This window comes from Simochromis diagramma, unplaced genomic scaffold (genome assembly GCF_900408965.1).
Source record: "Simochromis diagramma unplaced genomic scaffold, fSimDia1.1 OVJJ01000822.1, whole genome shotgun sequence".
Lineage (NCBI taxonomy): Eukaryota > Metazoa > Chordata > Actinopteri > Cichliformes > Cichlidae > Simochromis > Simochromis diagramma.
In genome coordinates this window covers 4,707,012-4,726,823 of record NW_024387520.1, presented here as the reverse complement: position 1 = coordinate 4,726,823, position 19,812 = coordinate 4,707,012, and the positions used below count along the sequence as shown (strand labels likewise).

At 39.6% G+C, this 19,812-nt stretch overlaps 1 protein-coding gene across 1 annotated transcript in view; it reads left to right on the top strand.

Moving 5' to 3' along the window:
• Positions 1–19,812, top strand: part of adgrv1 (adhesion G protein-coupled receptor V1) — a 141,532-nt gene that overhangs the window by 2,183 nt on the left and 119,537 nt on the right. The window contains 12 exon segments of the mRNA XM_040019073.1: positions 10,006–10,193; positions 10,909–11,058; positions 13,429–13,524; positions 14,010–14,114; positions 14,407–14,511; positions 14,513–14,521; positions 14,726–14,956; positions 15,103–15,440; positions 16,143–16,413; positions 17,482–17,808; positions 18,285–18,461; positions 18,629–18,852. Coding sequence (XP_039875007.1) covers positions 10,008–10,193; positions 10,909–11,058; positions 13,429–13,524; positions 14,010–14,114; positions 14,407–14,511; positions 14,513–14,521; positions 14,726–14,956; positions 15,103–15,440; positions 16,143–16,413; positions 17,482–17,808; positions 18,285–18,461; positions 18,629–18,852 — 2,219 coding nt within the window. The 5' untranslated portion in view covers positions 10,006–10,007.

Sequence of the window (19,812 nt, the reverse complement as noted above, 5' to 3'; positions counted from 1 at the left end):
TTATAAGCAGACAGTATAAAAAAAAGTTATTTTGTTTTCATCCACAGTTTTGTGCTTTACTAAACCATCTTTCTGCATGGTAAAAACACAGGATAGTAAAGAAATCTGTAAAGAAAAAGAGTGGATTCAGTCAGTATAAGTTAAAACTATTGTTTTATGGTCAGGTTGTCATTTCATCACCTTGAAAGGGCACCGACTTTGAAATGATCACGTCTTTGAGGCAGATTCTTATTCTTCACATTGAACTTGGCGTTATGCAAGGATCTGGTGTGAAACATGAAAACAAATTCCTAAAACAGTTGTTAGAATAAATGTTTTTGGGTAAATTTAAAGTTAAAATGCGAAAGGTTTCTCCATACCTTTAGTATCGAAAATATCTAAAAGACATGCAGCTCAATTTTACAATGTTTCCACTAACAATCAAAGACATGACTTTTTGGATTTAAGCTTTTTCTGTTTTGTGTATAGTGACTGGATTACAGTAATGAATAGGGACAATTTCTGACCCTTTGGGGTGAATGTCCTCAAGCAGGAGTTTTTTCAAATTGAACTCTTTCAGTTTTTGATATTATTCCAGTGTGTTTCATATCGATTACACAACAGCTGACACTGTGGGGAAACAAGGCTGCTTTGGGAAGATCGTTTTAATAGGATTTTCGTCTCCCTTAGGAGACATTGAAAAGGTACAGAGAACATAAAATGCAGGACAGTATTTGATTAAAAAAAGTAAATAAAGTAATCTGTACCGTTCATTTTTGATGTTGAGATCTTGTTGTATGTCCTTTTGTCTAATTAACATTCAGCATGCTCCTTCTGGCTCCTCAGCAACAAGTGAGACTGGAGCTATGCTAACTTCAAATGTCGCCCTGCTTTTTATCTGAACGTTGATCGTTATGTCTAATACTTCATTGCCTGGTCTGGTGAAGCAAGCTTAAGATTTTCTAAACTGACGAATTCGAGCCATGAATAATTGTCTTGAAATGTTCTCTCTCTGTTTTACTGTTTTGTACCTTGTTTTTAAAAAGTAATTTGACAGTTGGTGCTTACACACGGGAAACAGGATCATGGTTTAGTAGCTGTTGTCTTTGGAGCAAAGACACAGGAAAGCGGTGGCCTTTCAGTGATGTCCAGCAATCCTGAGGTCTCTTTAGCGGGCCTAACCAACCACATATTGTTCCCAGTGAGAGGATTCTAGTACGGTCACTGCCGTGAGCTCTCAGCTGTGACCTCTACGTCACATTTCACAACCACAAGCTCATTACATACACACACACTTGTACTTTTACAGTTATTGTTATAGTGTCTTCTCTAGGAGCGAAAAGGAGACCTTGTACTTGTTCATCTGTTGACCATCTCCATTCCAAGACTAAACTTGAACCTGACCTTTTTGGTGGTAAATCAGATAGATTTCAGAGCCTTTACTACCTGCTGTTCTAACTCTGATGCATGACCAGTTCTTCTAAAATGTTACAGAATTATCAATACAAAATATCAGTTTCGTTTTGTAGTATTTACACTACATTCAATTTTAGCTACATTTCTGTCCTTGCAAGTTCAAACTGGTCTGTTTCTTTTTATCTAGCAAACAGCATGGAAAATCTGTGCACAGCAAAATTTCCTCAGATATCAAAACATAGGGAAAAGTACAAGAACATTCTGGAAGGCTGTGTCCTTTGTTTCACATTAGCTTGGCTAGACTTTGTACAAGTTAAATGGCGTTTTAAAGAGTACTGAAAACATTTTCTTTTCACCAGTCATCAAATAATGTGTTATTCCAAAGCTCCACAGATTTATTTGATGATTACATCTTTGGTTGTTCATTATTGATTCCATTCTTTTAAACATGAAGACCCCACCTGGATCCCTTTGTCTGGCGATAAATCCACACATGTTAAAATCCACGTGGAGCCATGTGGAAAGCATCCTGTGGTGCAGGTTGAGTTGCTCACAGCCTCACATTTGGCTGGAAGGACATCATGGGTATCTAACCTTATACTGTTTCTTTTTTGTAACCATCATTTCCCCTTTCTAATGACTTTACTTGTGTTATGTGTGTCTGAGTCTGAAAGAGCGTGAAAAATAATGAGCTTCAGAAAAGCAGTGTCCTGTCCATATAAAACAAACCTATCGAAGTAGGTCACCAATGTTTTACATCTACAACTCCTGGAAAAACGTTTGGCATCACCGCTCTTAAGTTTTTTACTTTGAAGCACATACACAGACCACAGATATGATATAAAAACTACTTTTGTTTGATTGCTGAAGATTCTGGCTTCGTGAAATTCATGTAAAACAGGTCAGTTGTTTTTAAGATTAATGACATTTTTTCCAGATCAATCTGACAAAGAAATTATGCAAAATAATGTTGGCTGTTCCCAGTCACCCGTGTCTAAAATGTCTAAAAAGTATGGGAACATTATAAAAGGAAAATATACTAGTAGATGGAAGATGTCACAGCATCAGTAGAGAAATCTCAAAGCAATACTGTATGTCTTGAAAATGCACAAGTAAACTGATGAAAAGCAAATGGGGAGAAACATGTTTGTTTGTCATATACCTGAAATGGGCTGAATGAAATGGGATTTACATACAGAAAAGTGAAACTAAAACCAGCATTACCACCTAAACAGAAGAAAACAAGGTTACAGTGGGCTACAGGGAAGTGATCAAAGACTGCGTTTGATTGGTTTGGTTGAAGGCGACGTTTAGTTATGAATTACAGGTCTGCACTGGCCAAGGAGATTATGCTGGGACTTTAGTCTGGTGTCATTCCAGTGAAACATAACAATGACTGCCTGAGGAAAATAAGCAGACTTGTGTGTGAAATAAAAGACTAAGAGAGATACACATGCACACATTTTGGACACTTGTCTCATTCTGTCAATAGAAAACAGATTTGGTACATGGCACGCTTTAATCTGTCAAACAGTATCCGTGCTAGCTTGATACACAGTGTTGCTTTTCATTAATGAAGTCCCTTTTTTTTTTTTTTTTTTTGAATGAACATCCTTCAAGTGTGGTGATTCCATAGTTTTTTTTCTTTATTTATCCACTAACCCCCTAGTTTCTGTGTAAGACCCATCATTTTACATTTCATTTGCACAAACTTTCCTTCTTTGTTTATCTCTCACTGCTCTCATTGCGCCGCTGTTCATCAAGTCAGAGGAATTCCTCGTATGTTTGTGTGGTTGATCCAAGCGTGCCCGAGAATGTGGTGGGTGTGTTTCTTTATGTAAAAAGATGTGCACATCCATTTTCTCTCATTGTCTGGGTATATGTTTAAAAAAAGGTTTTAAAAAAAAGCCAGATAATTGTCATGTTTTGTTGTATGGACACTGGACAGGACCCACAAACATGAACACGTGCACCGTCTCAAATTCACTATTACATAATACGTTGGTTGTTTTGAATCACAACAAAGTTGATTAACAGCTTCATTTGAGCCATGATCACCATTTATTTTTACTGGTTTTGGTATTTTTCTCTAATAAATGAAATTTCTTGACCCGAGTCGTTCAGGAATTTGCTTCAGCCTCACCGTCTGGCCCTTAGTTTTCAAGAGGCTACAACAGCCTGAAAAAGGGGCTGTCCCACACCTACTGTAGTAAGGACGTGTATAGTGTGTGTGTCCTTATTTAAAAGTGATAGAGGAGAGCTGGGAGAATAGAAGGGAGTCTGAATGGGAAGATTTGGATTCTGCAGGAGAGGAGGCTAGCATGCCAAAAAGTGGGAGAAACAAAAAAAATAGAGAACTGTGGCAATGTCAGAAATGCACATAGAACACAAAAAGGAGCATGAGTGAACAAAAGCCTTGCTCCTTAAAATTGTGTGCTGGTCAGTGAATCGTAAAGTCCCGCTTCTTCTCCAATGAAAATACACCCCCGTTCTGGGTTGCCTCTCTGTTTTGTGAACTCTTTTGAAATGCAATTAGCATTTCATCCAGGCCCAACCGGTTACATGCAAGGAAGTAATACCCTTTCTAATTTGGCCCTTTGGTCTGTGAAGCTATGGAGAGCGCAACCTTGTTTAATCCTCTGAAAGTGTTTTTCTGTCTGCCTCCAGCACTGTCTGTCATACAGGCTAATCAGTCAGCCAATGCTCAAACTGGAAAGCCCACTAAACTGCTTGCGCGCTGGTCCCTACTCAATTGGAACCACTTTCTTTTTTTCTATATCCTTTCCTTCACACTAAGAAGAAGAAAAATCTCTTGTTTTTGGTTGGGGACGCAAGATGCCATTGGCTCCACTTAAGAGCAGCCGACCACGGCCATATGGACAATACCTCAGGAGATTTCTCCCTCTCTGTGTTTCCTTTTTCACAGCAAAATGCACTTGATTGGCAGTCTCTTGCCCCTGAAGGAGAAATGCCTGGTTTGAAAAGTATCGTCTGACAATAGCTGGAGGGCTGACCTCATGCATTTTTGTTCTTTAGAAAAGTATTCATTGAACAGTTTTCTAAGTCCTCTAATGTGGAATGGCATAATTTTGTTGCAAATCAGCCCATCCTGACTTCACAAAAAACACTTTCTCCATTCTTGTTGGACTAATTTTAAGTTTTCTGTTTTTCCCCCTTCAAATAAATAGGATTCTTTTTTTCTTTTGCGTAGAGCCCTCCAAAATAAGCCCAGTGAGTAATGCCGAGTTTTTGTTAGATTTAATGATGTATGTTTTAACTCTACTCGCTTATTAAGTTTCTTAATTTCCTCACCCCAACCTCTCCGTATGGCGAGAACATTCACTGATCTAAAAATACATGTAGAAAGTACATGTGAAGTGCAATTATGGGCTTGTGAGTTGACCGGGAATGACAGCCGCGGCTACGCTGGGCTGAGAATGGACGGTGGGTGGTTTCTGACATTCGGCCCGACACACACTGGCCTGGTGGCATCACTTAGTGTGGAGAACAACTCCAACAGAGACCAAACCAATAAACAGATCAGAGGAGACTCTATGGTTTGGGGCTAAATACATAACAAATGCAAACTAGCATTTTACAGCAGCTACTCTATTAAAAGGAATATCCTGCTTATGCATATGAATTAAATTAAACGGTGATATTATTAATAGGTTTTTTATTCTGTTTTTGGTTTGTTTAATTTTGTGTTAAATGTGGTAGCCTTATATGAATTTTGGCAGCTCATTTTTAACCCAACTCTGCTTATTAAAGCTTAAATTATGAGTTGCTCGTATTTTGCATAACCTCTGAATAATAAATTGCTCAATCTGTCCACAGGGCACTTCCACTTTCCAGTGTTTACAACACTGAATGGTTGGTTTAGCAGGCTATAAATAAAGAGCAGTACACATAAAGGCTTAATATCAGCTCCTATGGTATGCCTCTTTTTCTGCCAAACCATCTGTCTGTTTGTCGCTGTTTACTTTATCTGTTTATCTTGATTAGTATCATTTATTCGGTCTATTTGCGTGGTCTGTCTTTAGTGTGAATTTTTACTGAGCAGACACACAAGCATTCCAGGAACACTGTTATATTAGTTGATGTTAATGAAAGAGCAGTTTCTTTTTGTGGCCAGACTGACTCCAGATCACCAACCCGAGCTGTAAGATTGATGAATGAGATCCTACCACAGGCCTCCTTGTGTCAGAAATCTCTAGACGGCTTTGTGTTAGCATATGTGTGTGTATCCATGTGTGCGTTTAGTGAGCAGGCATATATATATATATATATATATATATATATATATATATATATATATATATATATATATATATATATATATATATATACACACACAACCACATAGCCTTCACCATGTCACCATGGGTGTCTCAGGCTCAGGGAAGCCTCGGGGCAGGGATGCTGCATGGGAAAGCCCTTGATTAAAACTCTACAGACTGTTATCCAACAATATCCTCAACCAAAAAGGAAGTAAGGGTATTGCTTTCCACTTTTACAACTTGCAGTACTAAGTAGTCTCCTCTAAATGATGAGAGGAAAAGCAGAGCGCTTGATTGTGGTTTCAGAGGCTAGGATTTTTTCTTTACTAAGCTTCCAGTAGCGAAAAGGGTTGACAGATGCTGTCTTTGATAAGTCGAAAAAGACAAATTTCCTATATATGAACAGAAGAGAAAAATTTAACTCAGTCACTGTCTCAAACATTAGAGTCTGTAAGAACACTGAAAAACTACTTGAGTTGAAGCCTGCAAGCTTCATGTACCTTGTGTCAGATATCAAACACACCCTCCAAATTTGGCTGTTTGTTTCAGCTCCAGAATGTCCTATCTGACCCTCACTGCTGCCTGCTGGTTCAATCCCCTCCACCTCTTGAACGCGTGCCTGTAGGGTCCAAGGGAAGGAATATTTTGGAGCCCAACTAATCTGCACTGCCCTAATAAACCATTGCAAACAGAAGTCATTTGACATAACATTTGACAGCATTTATTTCTTTAACTCAGTCACCTGACTTACTGCAGCTGACACACGGTGAATCTTGCACTGTCACGCTTACTACCGCTGTAAAGTCTTAGGCTTATAATGAATAATTGATGTTAAAGATTACAACGCTGAGGCCACTGTCAGGAGAAACTCTAGAGATATCAGCAACAAGCTCTGACCCCAGGAGCAGCCCTGCAACCAGACACCTCCTCAGCACCTCTGATAGGGATATCCAATAGATCAGTCAGTGTGTGTGTGTATGTGTGTGACTGCAAATGATCCGATGTAACAGTTTTTTACGAACTGGGCTCCTAACACCAGGTTGCCACCAGTTTTTCTTTTGGTTTTTTTGCAAGAAGGGCTGAGAGGTGTTGGGGCCAGAATACCACTTCCTATCACAGATATTGTAGCTGTGATTCATCATGGTGCTTTTTATGTTTGAGCGTGTTTATTTGGGTATCAGGTGATGATGTATGCATTACTGAGATAACTAAAACAAAGTTTGTCTCCATGAAAAATGAACTTATGAGATGAGTGAATACTGAGTGATTGGATAGTGAACTCATGCCCCGTATACAGTAGAGTATATGTGTGTTGTTCCATTTGCCTTTGATCTGAGCTTAACTTTTGAGTGCTAAGCAATGTTGTAGCTCAATGTCCACATACTGAGATACTTTCCTGGCAAAGCCTGCTTATGTAAAAGTAATCTGGAAGTATTATGCACTGCTCGGAAATGATTACAGTGAACAACAGGTTTAGGAATTTTTATTTTTTTTTAAAGAATTATTCTGCATTGTTCCAGGCCAAAGGTTAATTTTTTACTTTAGCTTATTAGTGCAAAATTGTGCTTTACTATTTAGAAAACACTACATACTGCAGCGCTACCTATTTACTAGGTGCAGTTTGTGTTCCAGGAAGTAATGTAATGCAGTAGGAAGGAAAGTAAGTGAGTAGACCGTAGTCAGGATCATGGGGTAAGTCAATAAAAGCAAATTTGGATGTTCACATTGTACGGCCTCTTTAGTTGTGGGGCTTTCTGTGGCTTTATCTGTCAGATTTAAGAGCCCTCAGCTCAGCTGTCATCTTTTCAGATTTGGGTCCAAGATATTTGTGATGGACAGTGTGTTTTCTCTCCCGTGTCCTGGACTGTCACCCAGTTAGCTATCTGAGCTTTCAGACCGAGCTTTATGGATGCATGCTGACTTAGGCTGCTCTGCCAAATACATCAATATATGAAAACTGGTTTGTGTGTGTGTGTGTGTGTGTTTGCAAGAAAGAAACTGTGTCTCTGCGCACCTCTCTACATGAACTGTGACTCCCAGTCTTATCAATGTCAAAGGTCTGCGCCAGGCACTCCATGCCGCCTTTAGCTGTGACAGACAGATCCTAGGGGCCCCTTAAACCCCTGGGGTCAGAATTGGCACAATGCGTGATGCCAGCACAAAAACTGCCCTGCTGCTTATAGAACAGACCTGTGCCATCCACACAGCATCTGCTTTGTATTAGGCCCTTTGAAGGAAGTGCGGCATCTGGGTCAGTGGATGTGAAAGGGCTGCCCTCTGTTTTGACGTGGGGTTGCTAGGAGGGTAGAGGGTTGGATGCTTGCTAACATCCATCAAAAATGATGGTTTAAATAATGTGAGGCAATCATTGGGAAGGTTGGAAATGAGGTTTTGGTGCATAACGATTGAGCAAAGATGTGGGATCTCAGACTATTTGAGAACTGAAAGCAATATAACATTGGAAGACTGAGACTGACTACGGTATGTTGCATTCTCTACAATAACACTTTGAAGATTTTCTACAAAGTTTACAACCTGTGGCCAGACCAAACTAGACATTTGGTGACTTTACTGTCTCATATAACTTAATTAGGCAGGCAAGTGGATACAATTGCACACACACAGACACACACACACACACACACACTTACAAGTCAATTTCAGTGAGATGATACAACCAATAAGGTTTATGGTGTTTTACTCAAACTTTCGGTCAGTAATTCAATTGGTTTCCAACCCCAGGAACGAGAGCACGGCAAATAAGAGGATTTATTCAACCCGGGCCCCTCTTTGTCAGCAACACACTCACCTCTGTTCCCCCTTAGCCTTACTCTCTGTTCCCCACTGTCCAGCTTTGTGACCCACCAGCTTTAAATCCCTTTTTGATGGATTTTCCAGCCATCTCTCCCTTCCTGGCGTGTGTGATATATGCAACACCCCCCCGCACACAGACACAGACACAAAACACAAACTCTTAAAACGTGCAGTATTTGTTGTATTTGTCACAACATAAAATTTGCACCAGTTTATTCTGAGTGTATTCATCAGCCGATAACTTTTAATGCTGTTACAGTGATTTCTGCCATTGAAGTTGACATAATGACTGATCGATGGTCTCCATTTAAACATCCTCCCGTACTGAGAATTACTCAGATTGATTTAACAGTAATGGAACAAATGAAAAGTGGGGTATTTGCAATGCCCAACTTTCCTAAATGATTTCCGTGTATGAAAAAAAAAGAACCCAAACAGCATGACTTCATCCACTCTAGTTGCTGATGTTCTTTTTCAACCTTGTAATTAAGAGCAAATATTTTTTTAAAAGACCTTACGTGTTCATACTGTTAGCCAGGCTGTGTGGTGCAGATCATGAATGGGATGGGTAAAAGGCAACAAGGAGGACACAATCTGGCTTTAGGCTGGCTCCGCCCACGCGTCATGCTGTGTTGTTTTGTTTTGTGAACCATGACAACTGTCTCAGCAGCTCCATCCAGCTTCTGGATTATTCTGCGTGAGAGAGCTAAGCAGGGGGTGACAGAGAAGAGAGATGAGAAAACATGACAAGATGAGAGAAGTGGAGAGCAGAGGGGTGTGGAGGACACAAACTAAGATGTGAGGATTGCTGGAGGAAGCAGGGGAGTCGCAAAATAATTAGAGAGAGGGAGAAAAGACAGAGGTGGTAATGCAGAATTGCACGGATTGCAGGGCATGACTTTTGATTCATGTGGTGAAGAACTGTAAACTCAAATGCAACTGCTTTAGCAGTTATGACAACATGAGGACAACAGGCATTGGACTTATGGGATACTGTTGTGAATCATTCAGACCACAATGACCAAAAAGCCTGCCAGGCTCCACATTATAAAAGGCAGCAGGCCTTCTGAACATCTGGCTATTCAGTATTGCCTATAGCACATAACAGTTGTAATGAGTGTGCATGTTTACATTTTAACATCAGTAATGTTTAATGTAAAAAATAGGTTTATTTTTGTAAACTCTGTATTTGTTTTTAGAGTTGTTTTTGTATATGAATAAGGATTTTTGATCTAAATAAACTTATCTGTGTATTCTAAATAATGTTTCCCCGATATGTGAATCACTTTCTCAGTAATGACAAATTTTGATGTGATGATTGTTTATTCAGAATTGGTCCTGTAGAGAACATACCAGCATTATGTACTAAATCTGAAGTATGTTTGTGTGTTATTAAGTATTATATTATTATTATTATTATTAACTTCTTTACATGTAAAACTCTTATTTCTTTCACTGCACATATTTTATCTGGTTTGCTGCATTTTTCTCAATATTTTCTTCCATGTGCTGGCAGGAATGCTCCCTGCCTTCCTGCTAGCTGGGTTGATTCTGGCTCTGTCCATCCCTGGCACTACGTCAGAGTCGGCCACGCTGCGGTTCCTGGGGCAGACTGACTTTGTTGTCAACGAGAGCAGCGCAGCTGTGGTCCGCCTGGTCATAGAGAGAGTGGGAGACCCAGTCAATGTGACAGCTTTGGTTCTGGTAGGATATGAAGCTATCATCTAGTGATATGTTTCTAATATGTGCATAGGTTAGCAACTGTTGGTGCTGTGAACTTACAAATAATATAGAAATTCACAACAGTTCACAGCAGTGAGTGAAAATTACTGAACAATTCTGCAGCCTGTTGAATCATTTAGCCTGTTCTGTCTGTACAGTTAAACATATAAGTGTCCTTATTCTGGGAAAGTTGACCTTCACATCAGGTGAACTTCAGAATCAGTAACTGTTTTGTCTATAACAAACAACGTTGACGATATAAAAGTCCCACTGTGTCAGCAGAAACTCAGTTGGAAATGAATGGATTTTGGCTTTACATCGTCTACATGTAGCCCAGTGTCAGCTGCTCACAGTTGGTGTCTGGAAATACGAACTGGCGGTGCGATGAAGAGTAGTTTTAGGGTTTTGTTTTGTGATTCTTGATATCTTTACCATATTTCTTGTTACATTAATTTTTATACCAAGAGCTGCATTGCTGGTTAAAATACTGTTTAATGTCAGACTTCCATCCAGCAACTAACAGAAATAGATGCTCAGGAAACTCTTGCTCAAGCAAGTCCAAGTATAAATGAATTTTCTGAACTGAGCCTGCAAGTTCAGGCCTGGAGTATGCTAGTGGCACACTTTAACATGAATATAAAAATATAGGTAAACTGAAAAAAAGTGAAGTTAAAATGTGTTGTCATGTTTCATTCAGCTAGAGGGAGTTGACACCGGGGACTTTGAAGCCATTAATGCTGCAGCCTTCCTGCTGTCCAGTGAGTCCAGTAAGACCATCTTTATTGCCGTGAAAGATGACGACTTGCCTGAAGCCGATGAGACGTTTACGTTCAACCTCATGTTACAGGTGAGAGCCCATTGCTTCTCTGCGAGTTGGTGTGTGTCACTTTCTTCTCGTCCCTCAGTACTGCGCTTCAGTGTGCTACTTAATTAATCTAAGATGAAAAATAAGGCGAACACATGGCTTAAAAAGCACGGCTACGTCAGTGTCAGATTTTGTGAAAGATGTGAAAATGATCTTAAATGCAAATCTAAGATCATTAGATTTGATTACAAATCTAGATTACAAATCTAGATTTGTAATCAAATCTAGATCATTAGATTACAAATCTTTTTCAAACCAATTGCCATCACAGTTCTGGATGACTTAAGCCTAGAGACTATCTCCATGGTTTCATGTATCCTTTAGTTGTCAAGTTTGATTGATGGGCTGGTTTTGGCTGGTCTTGTTGTCTGCCCATCTTGTCCCTCACTTAGAGATAAAGGTCATTTGAATCCCCTGCGTTTGGCTGGTTGTGGGGGTGACTATCCCGCTTTTCCCTGTTGGCTCAGCTTTCTTTAAAAAAAAAAAAGACAAATCCTAAAAGAATTTTTATACCCTTTCATTTTAGATGGATTTATTATTGTTGGGTTACTCTTATTGCGCTTAACACAACAAGTTGTCTCATAAAGTTACCTTCCTTTTCTTTTCTCTGTGTATGGGAGTGAAACTAACACACACACACACACACACACACACACACACACACACACACACACACACACACACACACACACTAAAGCTGAGGGTAGAGACGCAACAATGGAAGCAAAGCACAGTAGAGATTCCTACATTGTTGTGAAATGCAATGAGTGTACACAAATAAGCTGAAATAAGTTAATTCATTAATTCATTAATTGATAATTTATTCCCTCTCCTAAGGCAATTGTAGGGGAAACACCCCAGATTGTGAGACTGTAGTCTAAATTAAGAGAACAGCAACAATTCTAAACATCTGTCAGCAAGAGTGGCTTTCTTCACATCAGTCGTTCTCGATTTGACGCTTTCGTGACATCTGGTTAACATTCGGTAGCAAAACTCAATTTTTAGCCTGTTACTAGAGTGAAAGACCAAATGAGGCGACCACTTTTAGCCCTTCTATTTATACTACAATGAGACAAAGCTTTGGCCAAATACAAGCCTGTCAGCTTACTGGAGTTATGTCTGGAGTACAAGTATGCGCCACAAAAGGTGTCATGGATTAAACACAAGAAAATAAAGGGAAAATCAGGGCCATAGTTATTATCACGCTTCAGTGTATAAAATCTGTTACATTGCTGGTTGACTATGACAGGAAAAGATTTGTTTTTACAGAAACAGTGTTGAGTCGTTGCAGATCAGAGCAGGTGCAGCCTAGCAGCACAGCACAAAATTACAGAAACACATAGCGGATCATGGCATAAAAGACTTGGCATGGTTGATTTACAGCGCCATACTTTCAACAGTGTTGTTTTTCTGAGTTTCTAAAGTGATTTTTTTCTTTACATGAGTGTGTCCACATAAGTGCGTGTGGATTTGTTGTCTGTGAGCTGACGTGCTACAAGGGCTCAGCATCAGAAAGAATGTTAGTCTAAAAAAGCCCCAAGAGACGAATGCAAGAGGCTTAAGTAGGTTTTTTTTATTGTTTTTTTGGGTTTTTTTGCCTTGGCTTGCGCTCACCTTTACATGTGGAGACCGAAACATGTAGTGGTTTTGATAAGAAGTTTCAAATGCACTTTGTTTGGCTGAGAAAACTTAAAGAGATATAACACATGCTTTAGTGGAGAAATGTGTGTTTCTGTTTATAATACTATGACAAGAATGTAATATAGTTGGTCATTTTCCAAAATACCTGCAGTGAGTGCATATCCAGATGTTTGAAAGTTGTAAAGGGAATTTTGAAGTTTTGGTGGATGTCAGAACTGTTGGGTCTTGTAAAAACATATTTAAGCTCACTAATGGAAACCCTGGAAACACCATGTAAAAGTGTGTTGTTGTTGTTGTTTTCTTTTGAATCCTGTCTTGGAAAAAAATAAAACCTTGCAGATCATCAGTAAACACTTAGGCGTAAGCCCTGCTAACTCATGGTGTGATTTTAGGCCTGCTGGGATGTTAAGTCTTTCTGGTCTAGCACTGAATCAGAGAGAAGGGTACAAGTCCTGAAAAGGTTTCCTGCAGAGAGCTAACCTGACAAATCAACTGGTCTGAAACCAGTACTTCCTGTCTTTGTGCCCTCTCACCAGTGCTTCTCAGTGGGAACACAGGAATGTAGTGTAGCCCGTAGATAAGGCAGTCGGTCTGGCTGTCCACATGAGTATCAGGATTACCTTTGGTAGGGGGGGAAGATAAAGGAGTGTTAATGTAAATACGCTATAATCTTTGCTTTATCTAATCATTTCTATTCTCCTGACTTTTCAGAGTTCCTCAAATGGTGTTACAGTGGGGACACCAAAAAAGGCAACCATCACCATACTGTCCAATGATAACGCCTTTGGAATAATTGCCTTCAACTCAGTAAGAAACTTTCCATCCACCTTCATCCTGTCTTTGCTGGTTCACCAATTTACAAACTTAAAAAAACTAAAAAAAAAAACTGGAAACCAAAGGATTTAAGCACTTCAAATACAGTGACTTAATAAATTACTTGTTTGCTAATAAAAATAACGACAAGTATCTTAAAAAAAAAAAGTAAAACAATATATATATATATATAATACAGAAAAAAAGAGTATGGATATCTCAAAATCAAATACAATAATTTAAATTAAATGTAAATGTTCTCTTGGTTATCTTGTTACATGTGTAAAGAGGCATTTTGCTCGCTTCCACTGCCAGATTGGGGTTCAGTTCAAATGAAATGTATTACCTGTTTTTGTTTGCTGCTGCAAATGTTACATTTCCATTTATTCTTAATTTGGATGGTTCTAATTGTCAATGAATGAAATAGAATGTAAGCTGATAAAAGTTCTCTTTTCATGTTTTCTTTCTTTTTATCTCAGACTGAGGAGATCATAGTTGATGAACCCAGAGGAGGGAACCGTTACGTGCCTTTAACTCTAATTAGAGAAAAGGGAACATACGGTACTGTGACTGTAAATTTTGAGGTGAGATCATGTGCATAATATTAGCATACCTAAGGGGACTTTTGTGTTTCAAGAACTAACAGTGTCTAACAAATCAGTGTTGCATGTAGCTTGTTAGATGCTTTTATAAATTAATCCCACTGCCTTAAAGACACTTGTGGATTCAAGAGTTTAGATTATTTAGATACAATGAGCAACATCTACGTTTAATAAATAATGCAACTGCTTTGTGTTTCATAGTACGGATAAATTGAGCTCATGGATTGTCAAAGTAGGAATATCACTGGGGTTATTCTCCTTCCTGTCTTCATAGATCGCTGATGGTCCCAACCCTGCCAGTGAGGATCTCAGTCCCGACAGTGGAAACATCACTATTCCTGTAGGCCAGGCTGTAGTGCACTTCACTGTACTTATTCAGGGATGACCAGGTATTGAACTGATTGATTACACTGGACCAATTAAGTTTCTTAAAAATCTGTCTCTATAAATTTTTTTACTGCACTGGCAAAAGTTTGAAGTTTTGAAATTCTTTTAACTGTAAAATAAAGTGTACAGCATTTTTCCTCATCTTTTTTGCTACATACATGTTTAGAGTTTTGAATGGTATGTGTTTTGCTTTCTCTGTGTACCAGGTCCCAGAGGATGATGAAGTGTTTTCAGTAAGACTAACTGGTGTAGCAGGGGGAGCTCTCCTCAAGCCCAACGCCAGCAGTGTTCGGCTGAGAATCCTGCGTAATGACAGCCCTCTGCGATTCTCCCACAGTGTCATGGCAGTACCAGAGTCTGCGGCAGTCATTGCCCTCAATGTGACCAGAGGTCGATTGACTGAGGATGGACCACTCATTGGCTCTGTTGACACTGAGGTTGTGTTCTTTAAACCTAGTTTTCATGTTTACATAGTCTTTTACTGCAAAAGCACTCATATACACACAATCAACAACTTATATGTAGAGAAAACAGAAAGCATTTGTCTAATTTGTATGAAACATCTGGACTCTACTGTCTTTAGGTTTCTGTAGATTACATGGTGGTGAGTGGTGAAGGCCTGGGCAGTGCCACACCAGCTGTGGATTTCTTCGATCTACAGCCAGTCAGAAGAGTTACATTCCCTCCATTTGTCTATAAAACTAGCCTGCTGTTCAACATCAGTGATGATAATGTGCCAGAACTTGCAGAGTCCTTCCATCTGGTCCTGCTGGAGGACACGATCAGAGGAGATGCTGTGCTGGTATCGCCTAACTCTGTGCAGGTGACCATCGAGCCCAATGATAAACCTCATGGTGTCCTCTCAATCAGCAGCAGTGCACTGGTTCAGCCAATCAGCATCAATGAAGATCTGACACAGAGGTAGCCTTGTTTTCTCTATAAATGGGTACTATAAAATTTGTTGTATAATCTAAATCAGGGATGTCAAACTCATCTTATATCGAGGGCCAAAAACAGCCCACTCTGACCTTAAGTGTAACCATTGACCATTGAAGTGTAAAGAAGTTAAACTACGAATTTAATCCCTAAGATAGCTTAATATAAGAAAAGAACTGCGGTTTCAGCAGTATGTCTTAGATTTTTCATGATACATATATGAATAGTGCTGTAAGAAAATCTTTTAAAGAAATACATGTGTAAAATTACAGAAAAAAAAAATCTGGTAGCTTCTGTTAATTCACAGAAAATATCCAGTTTTTCTGGTCCCATTGTAGAAAAAACAGAAGAAATTTCTATAGTAAATTTTGAAAAAACACCTTTCTGTTATTAAATTGTTTATTAATCACTTAGTTAATCTTGTGTAGCATGAATGGCAATGAAGTAGATCTTTATCAGTAGGAAAAGCTATAAAATGTTTTAAAATACATTAAAAAGTCTGAACGTCTATGCCCTCCTTTAGAATTTCCAAATCTATCCAGTGGGGCAGATTGTGCTGATTCTGGTCCCCGGGCCTTATGTTTGACATCCGTGATCTAACTCCTCTTGTGTTACATGCTAGCTAAATCTAAACGCTAATGTAAAAATAAAATCAACCATTTACATCCAAGATTATCACTCCTCCAGATATGATGGCATCGTTATTGTAAGAATCGGAGGCAGCTATGGTGAAGTGTCTGCCAACTGGTCCATCAGCAGAAACTCCAGTGATCGTTCACCAGTGTCAGATGATTTGAGGCCTGAGGTGGGGCAAGTAAGATTTGCTGCCGGTGACAAGACTGCTATTATTCCAATAAACATTGTAGCTGATGATCAACCTGAAGAAGCAGAGGCCTTCGTTTTCAAATTGCTGCCTAGTACAGTAACTGGAAATGCTGAGGTTGATGAACCCATGGAGGTGAGTTTAAAAGACGTATTTTTTTAAAATCAATTAATTAATTTAATTTTTTAGGATTATGGATTATTTATATTATTATTTATTAGGATTATGTTGGGGTATGTAAGAAAAAATTAGCTGCACTTGTTAGGGAACACATGTTGCATGTGTTTTGCATGTGTGTGACCTACTGTAAGGCACAGTGGCAAACTTGGCACATGCTGCAAAAGTCGACCCCTTAGTGTGTAACTTTGCTCTGTGGGTGTTCCCTTAATGTGGCTGAATCAAAAACAGGCGGCACACTCTGAGTGGGGTGTTTCTGTGGGGGGTTTTTTAAGCACGGATGAAATGGTGACAAGTTTTTATTGCTTCCATCTTTGTCCAAGCCTCTTGGCTACATGTGAAAGCAGTGGGCAGATCCAAGACTTGTTTATGTTCAAGGCATTAGATGGGACTATAGGGCCTGTTTGCCATGTGTGCAGAACAAGTTTGCTCAGAAGAATTTTCTCGATGCATAAGCAAACAACTATAAAAGAAAGTTCATGACTGCTGTCAGTGAAGTTGCAGATCCTGTATCACACTCCAAAAACGGAAATATGCACATCACACTGTGCTTTAAATCAGCGAGCGTGCCAAACAGTGCATCTGACAAGTGTAGGTTCCATGACTGAACCACAGTTTAATGCTCGTGGAAACTACTCTTAACAGTGTTAGCACACTTAATTAAAGAGGATGCCCCTGCTAAAGTTAGCTCAGGGCTCTGTTTTACTACTCTCAGTCTTGCTTATTTTCTTCACTCTCTCTGTTCCTCACCTCTCTTTTTTATGATCAAGATACAATCTTAGTAACATAAAAACAGGATACTCCACAAAATCCTTCACTGTAATTGATGGTACACCCAGGCTTCATTGCTATTATTTGAGACCTGTTAGCTCGCTCCATACGGGGACTGTATAACCCTTGTTAGCAGTGAAACTATGAATAGAGGGGCAATTTGTGTTTTCTAAAAGACATCATTCCTTCATCATTCAAAATGTTGCATATGTCTCCTTCTTCTTGGTAATTTTTTTTCTCCCACAATTTCCTCAGATGGTTTTCTACATTCAGGACAGCGACGATGTCTACGGCCTTTTTCGGTTTGACCCAGCCAAAGAGCAGAACATCCAGAGCCAACCTGAGGGCCGTTTCCTGTCTCTGAATTTTCTGCGGAGTGGTGGTACACTGGGTAACGTGTCTATGGCCTTCAGTGCCCTCTACATTCCTGCGGGTCCCATAGACCCAGCACGGGCCCGTGACCACGTCCTGAATGTTAGCGGGACCATTAACGTGGTTTTTGCCCGTGAGCGGATGGTCCACATCATACTGCCGATCAGGAATGATGCCTTTCTGCAGAATGGAGCTCATTTCTTAATACAGGTAATACCACTGGAAACAAGGTAATTTAAGTTGTAATTCAGCTGCGACGTTTCACATTCACATCACCAAATGCATTCCTTCTGTTTCTGTCTGTACCTCTGGCCAAATTGGTACTATTCAAGGTTTAAGTGCCTCATTTGGATGTGTGAATGGTTTTACATTGGCACTCAAATCTGGCATGTTGCTATGGGATTTACCCAGCTGTCCAAACTAACAACATCACCTAACCCTTAAAGCTGGCAAAAAAGTACTAGAAAAGCCTTCTTCACATTCTGTAGATGCTTAATTACTTCACACACTTTCAGCTTCAATACAAACACATATGTGTACAAATATACATAGACTGAGGAGAGCATCAACAGGTCTTTCAATGCAACCTACAAACTGACAATACAGTCGTATTTGAGTGTAATTTGTTGTTTTCTGTCTGATGAATATGTATCTAGCCTTCTATTTTTCTGTACTATTTTTTGTAGTTGAATACACTGGAGCTGATCGACATAAGTCCCTCAATTCCGTCAAACAGCCCAAGGTTTGGAGGATCGCTAAACCTGACCTTGACTGTCACCCCTGACATTGCAAATGGGGAAATTGGCTTTACAAGCAACACCACAGTGGTGGTTTATGAACCAGAGGACAGCAATACCAGCACAGTAAGATATACAAAGACTATCATTTTTGTGAAGCTTGCCTTTGTTCACTTTCATAGTTCAGTGCTTCATAAACATTCAGTGAAAAAAGAAACGACAATGTTCGGGGTGTGAATAATTTATACAGACTGTGTCTAAGTGTAAGAGGCTGATTCTGATAATTGTCGTAGGTCAGCCTCCCTCTGCGGCGTGATGGGACGGACGGTCGGGCTGAAGTGTTCTGGAGTCTTAAGCCAACTGGAGCCAATCATGGGGATGTTACTGCTAATGACCTGAAACCTTTTGGTGGTTCTGTCATCTTCCTCTCTGGGCAGAGCGATGCCTCCATCAATTTCACTATCCTGGCTGACAACATCCCAGAAGTCAACGAGACCTTACTACTCACTCTCGATAGGTAGGGCCATTAAAGTTAATTGACATTCATCGTTATATTTATTTTAAGTGTTTATTTTAGTCATGGCATGCAATAACTATAATACATTCACTTTTTGAGGTTATCTGTAATGGTTTAAAGTCAGCTTATGCACGACTTGAGTCCAATAGGAAAGGAGGGGCTGACTAGGTCCTGATTCTTCCCGTTCTTCCTTAGCTTGTTTTGAGATGCATGTGTATTGGGGGTTAATCTGTTAGTCTACATTTGGATGAGAACGACAACTTTCTCTCCCTCCCACTCGTCCCCTGCAGGGTGGAGACTGCACGCTTTATAGTGTACTTTGGGTAAGTGGAGAGTGGAGTGAACCTGGGGCTTTTGTGTGGCGTGAATCACGTCTTTGTTTTTCACAGAAGGGCCTACTTCAGGCTTTCTGGAGGTCTTTGGTCAATGTGGGGATGAGGGGGTCTGGGACACGGTGGGGGATTTTGTGATGGTGTGAAAAAACGTAATTCCAAAAGAAAAGGATTGTTGGAAGAAAATTGAGAATCTTCTTTATATGTTCTTGCACTAATTTAACCAGACTTGATTATGTACCATTTAAAGATGCAAGTGTTTGTATGCATGCAGTGCCTTGACTGTGACTGTTTTGAGTGCTTCATCCTGTCGTGTCTTTGTTATTCCCATTATGTTATGCTTGCTTGGGTTCAATTTTCCCAGCACATACACATATACTTACTCCCCTGCTGAGCAATAAAGAGGCAGGCAGGCAGTTGATTGACATTGTTATTAAAAGTGGGCTAAACAGCGGGGCTTCAGCATATAGAGTCAATAATGAATGAGCATCACACAATACAAAGAATGCTTTGAGAAGTTTAAGTTAAGCTACTTAGTCATTGTTATTATTGTTGCACGTTTTACATAAACACACAACATAGCAAAAGTACAATAAGCAGACATTTCAGAGCTATACTCAGCATGAAA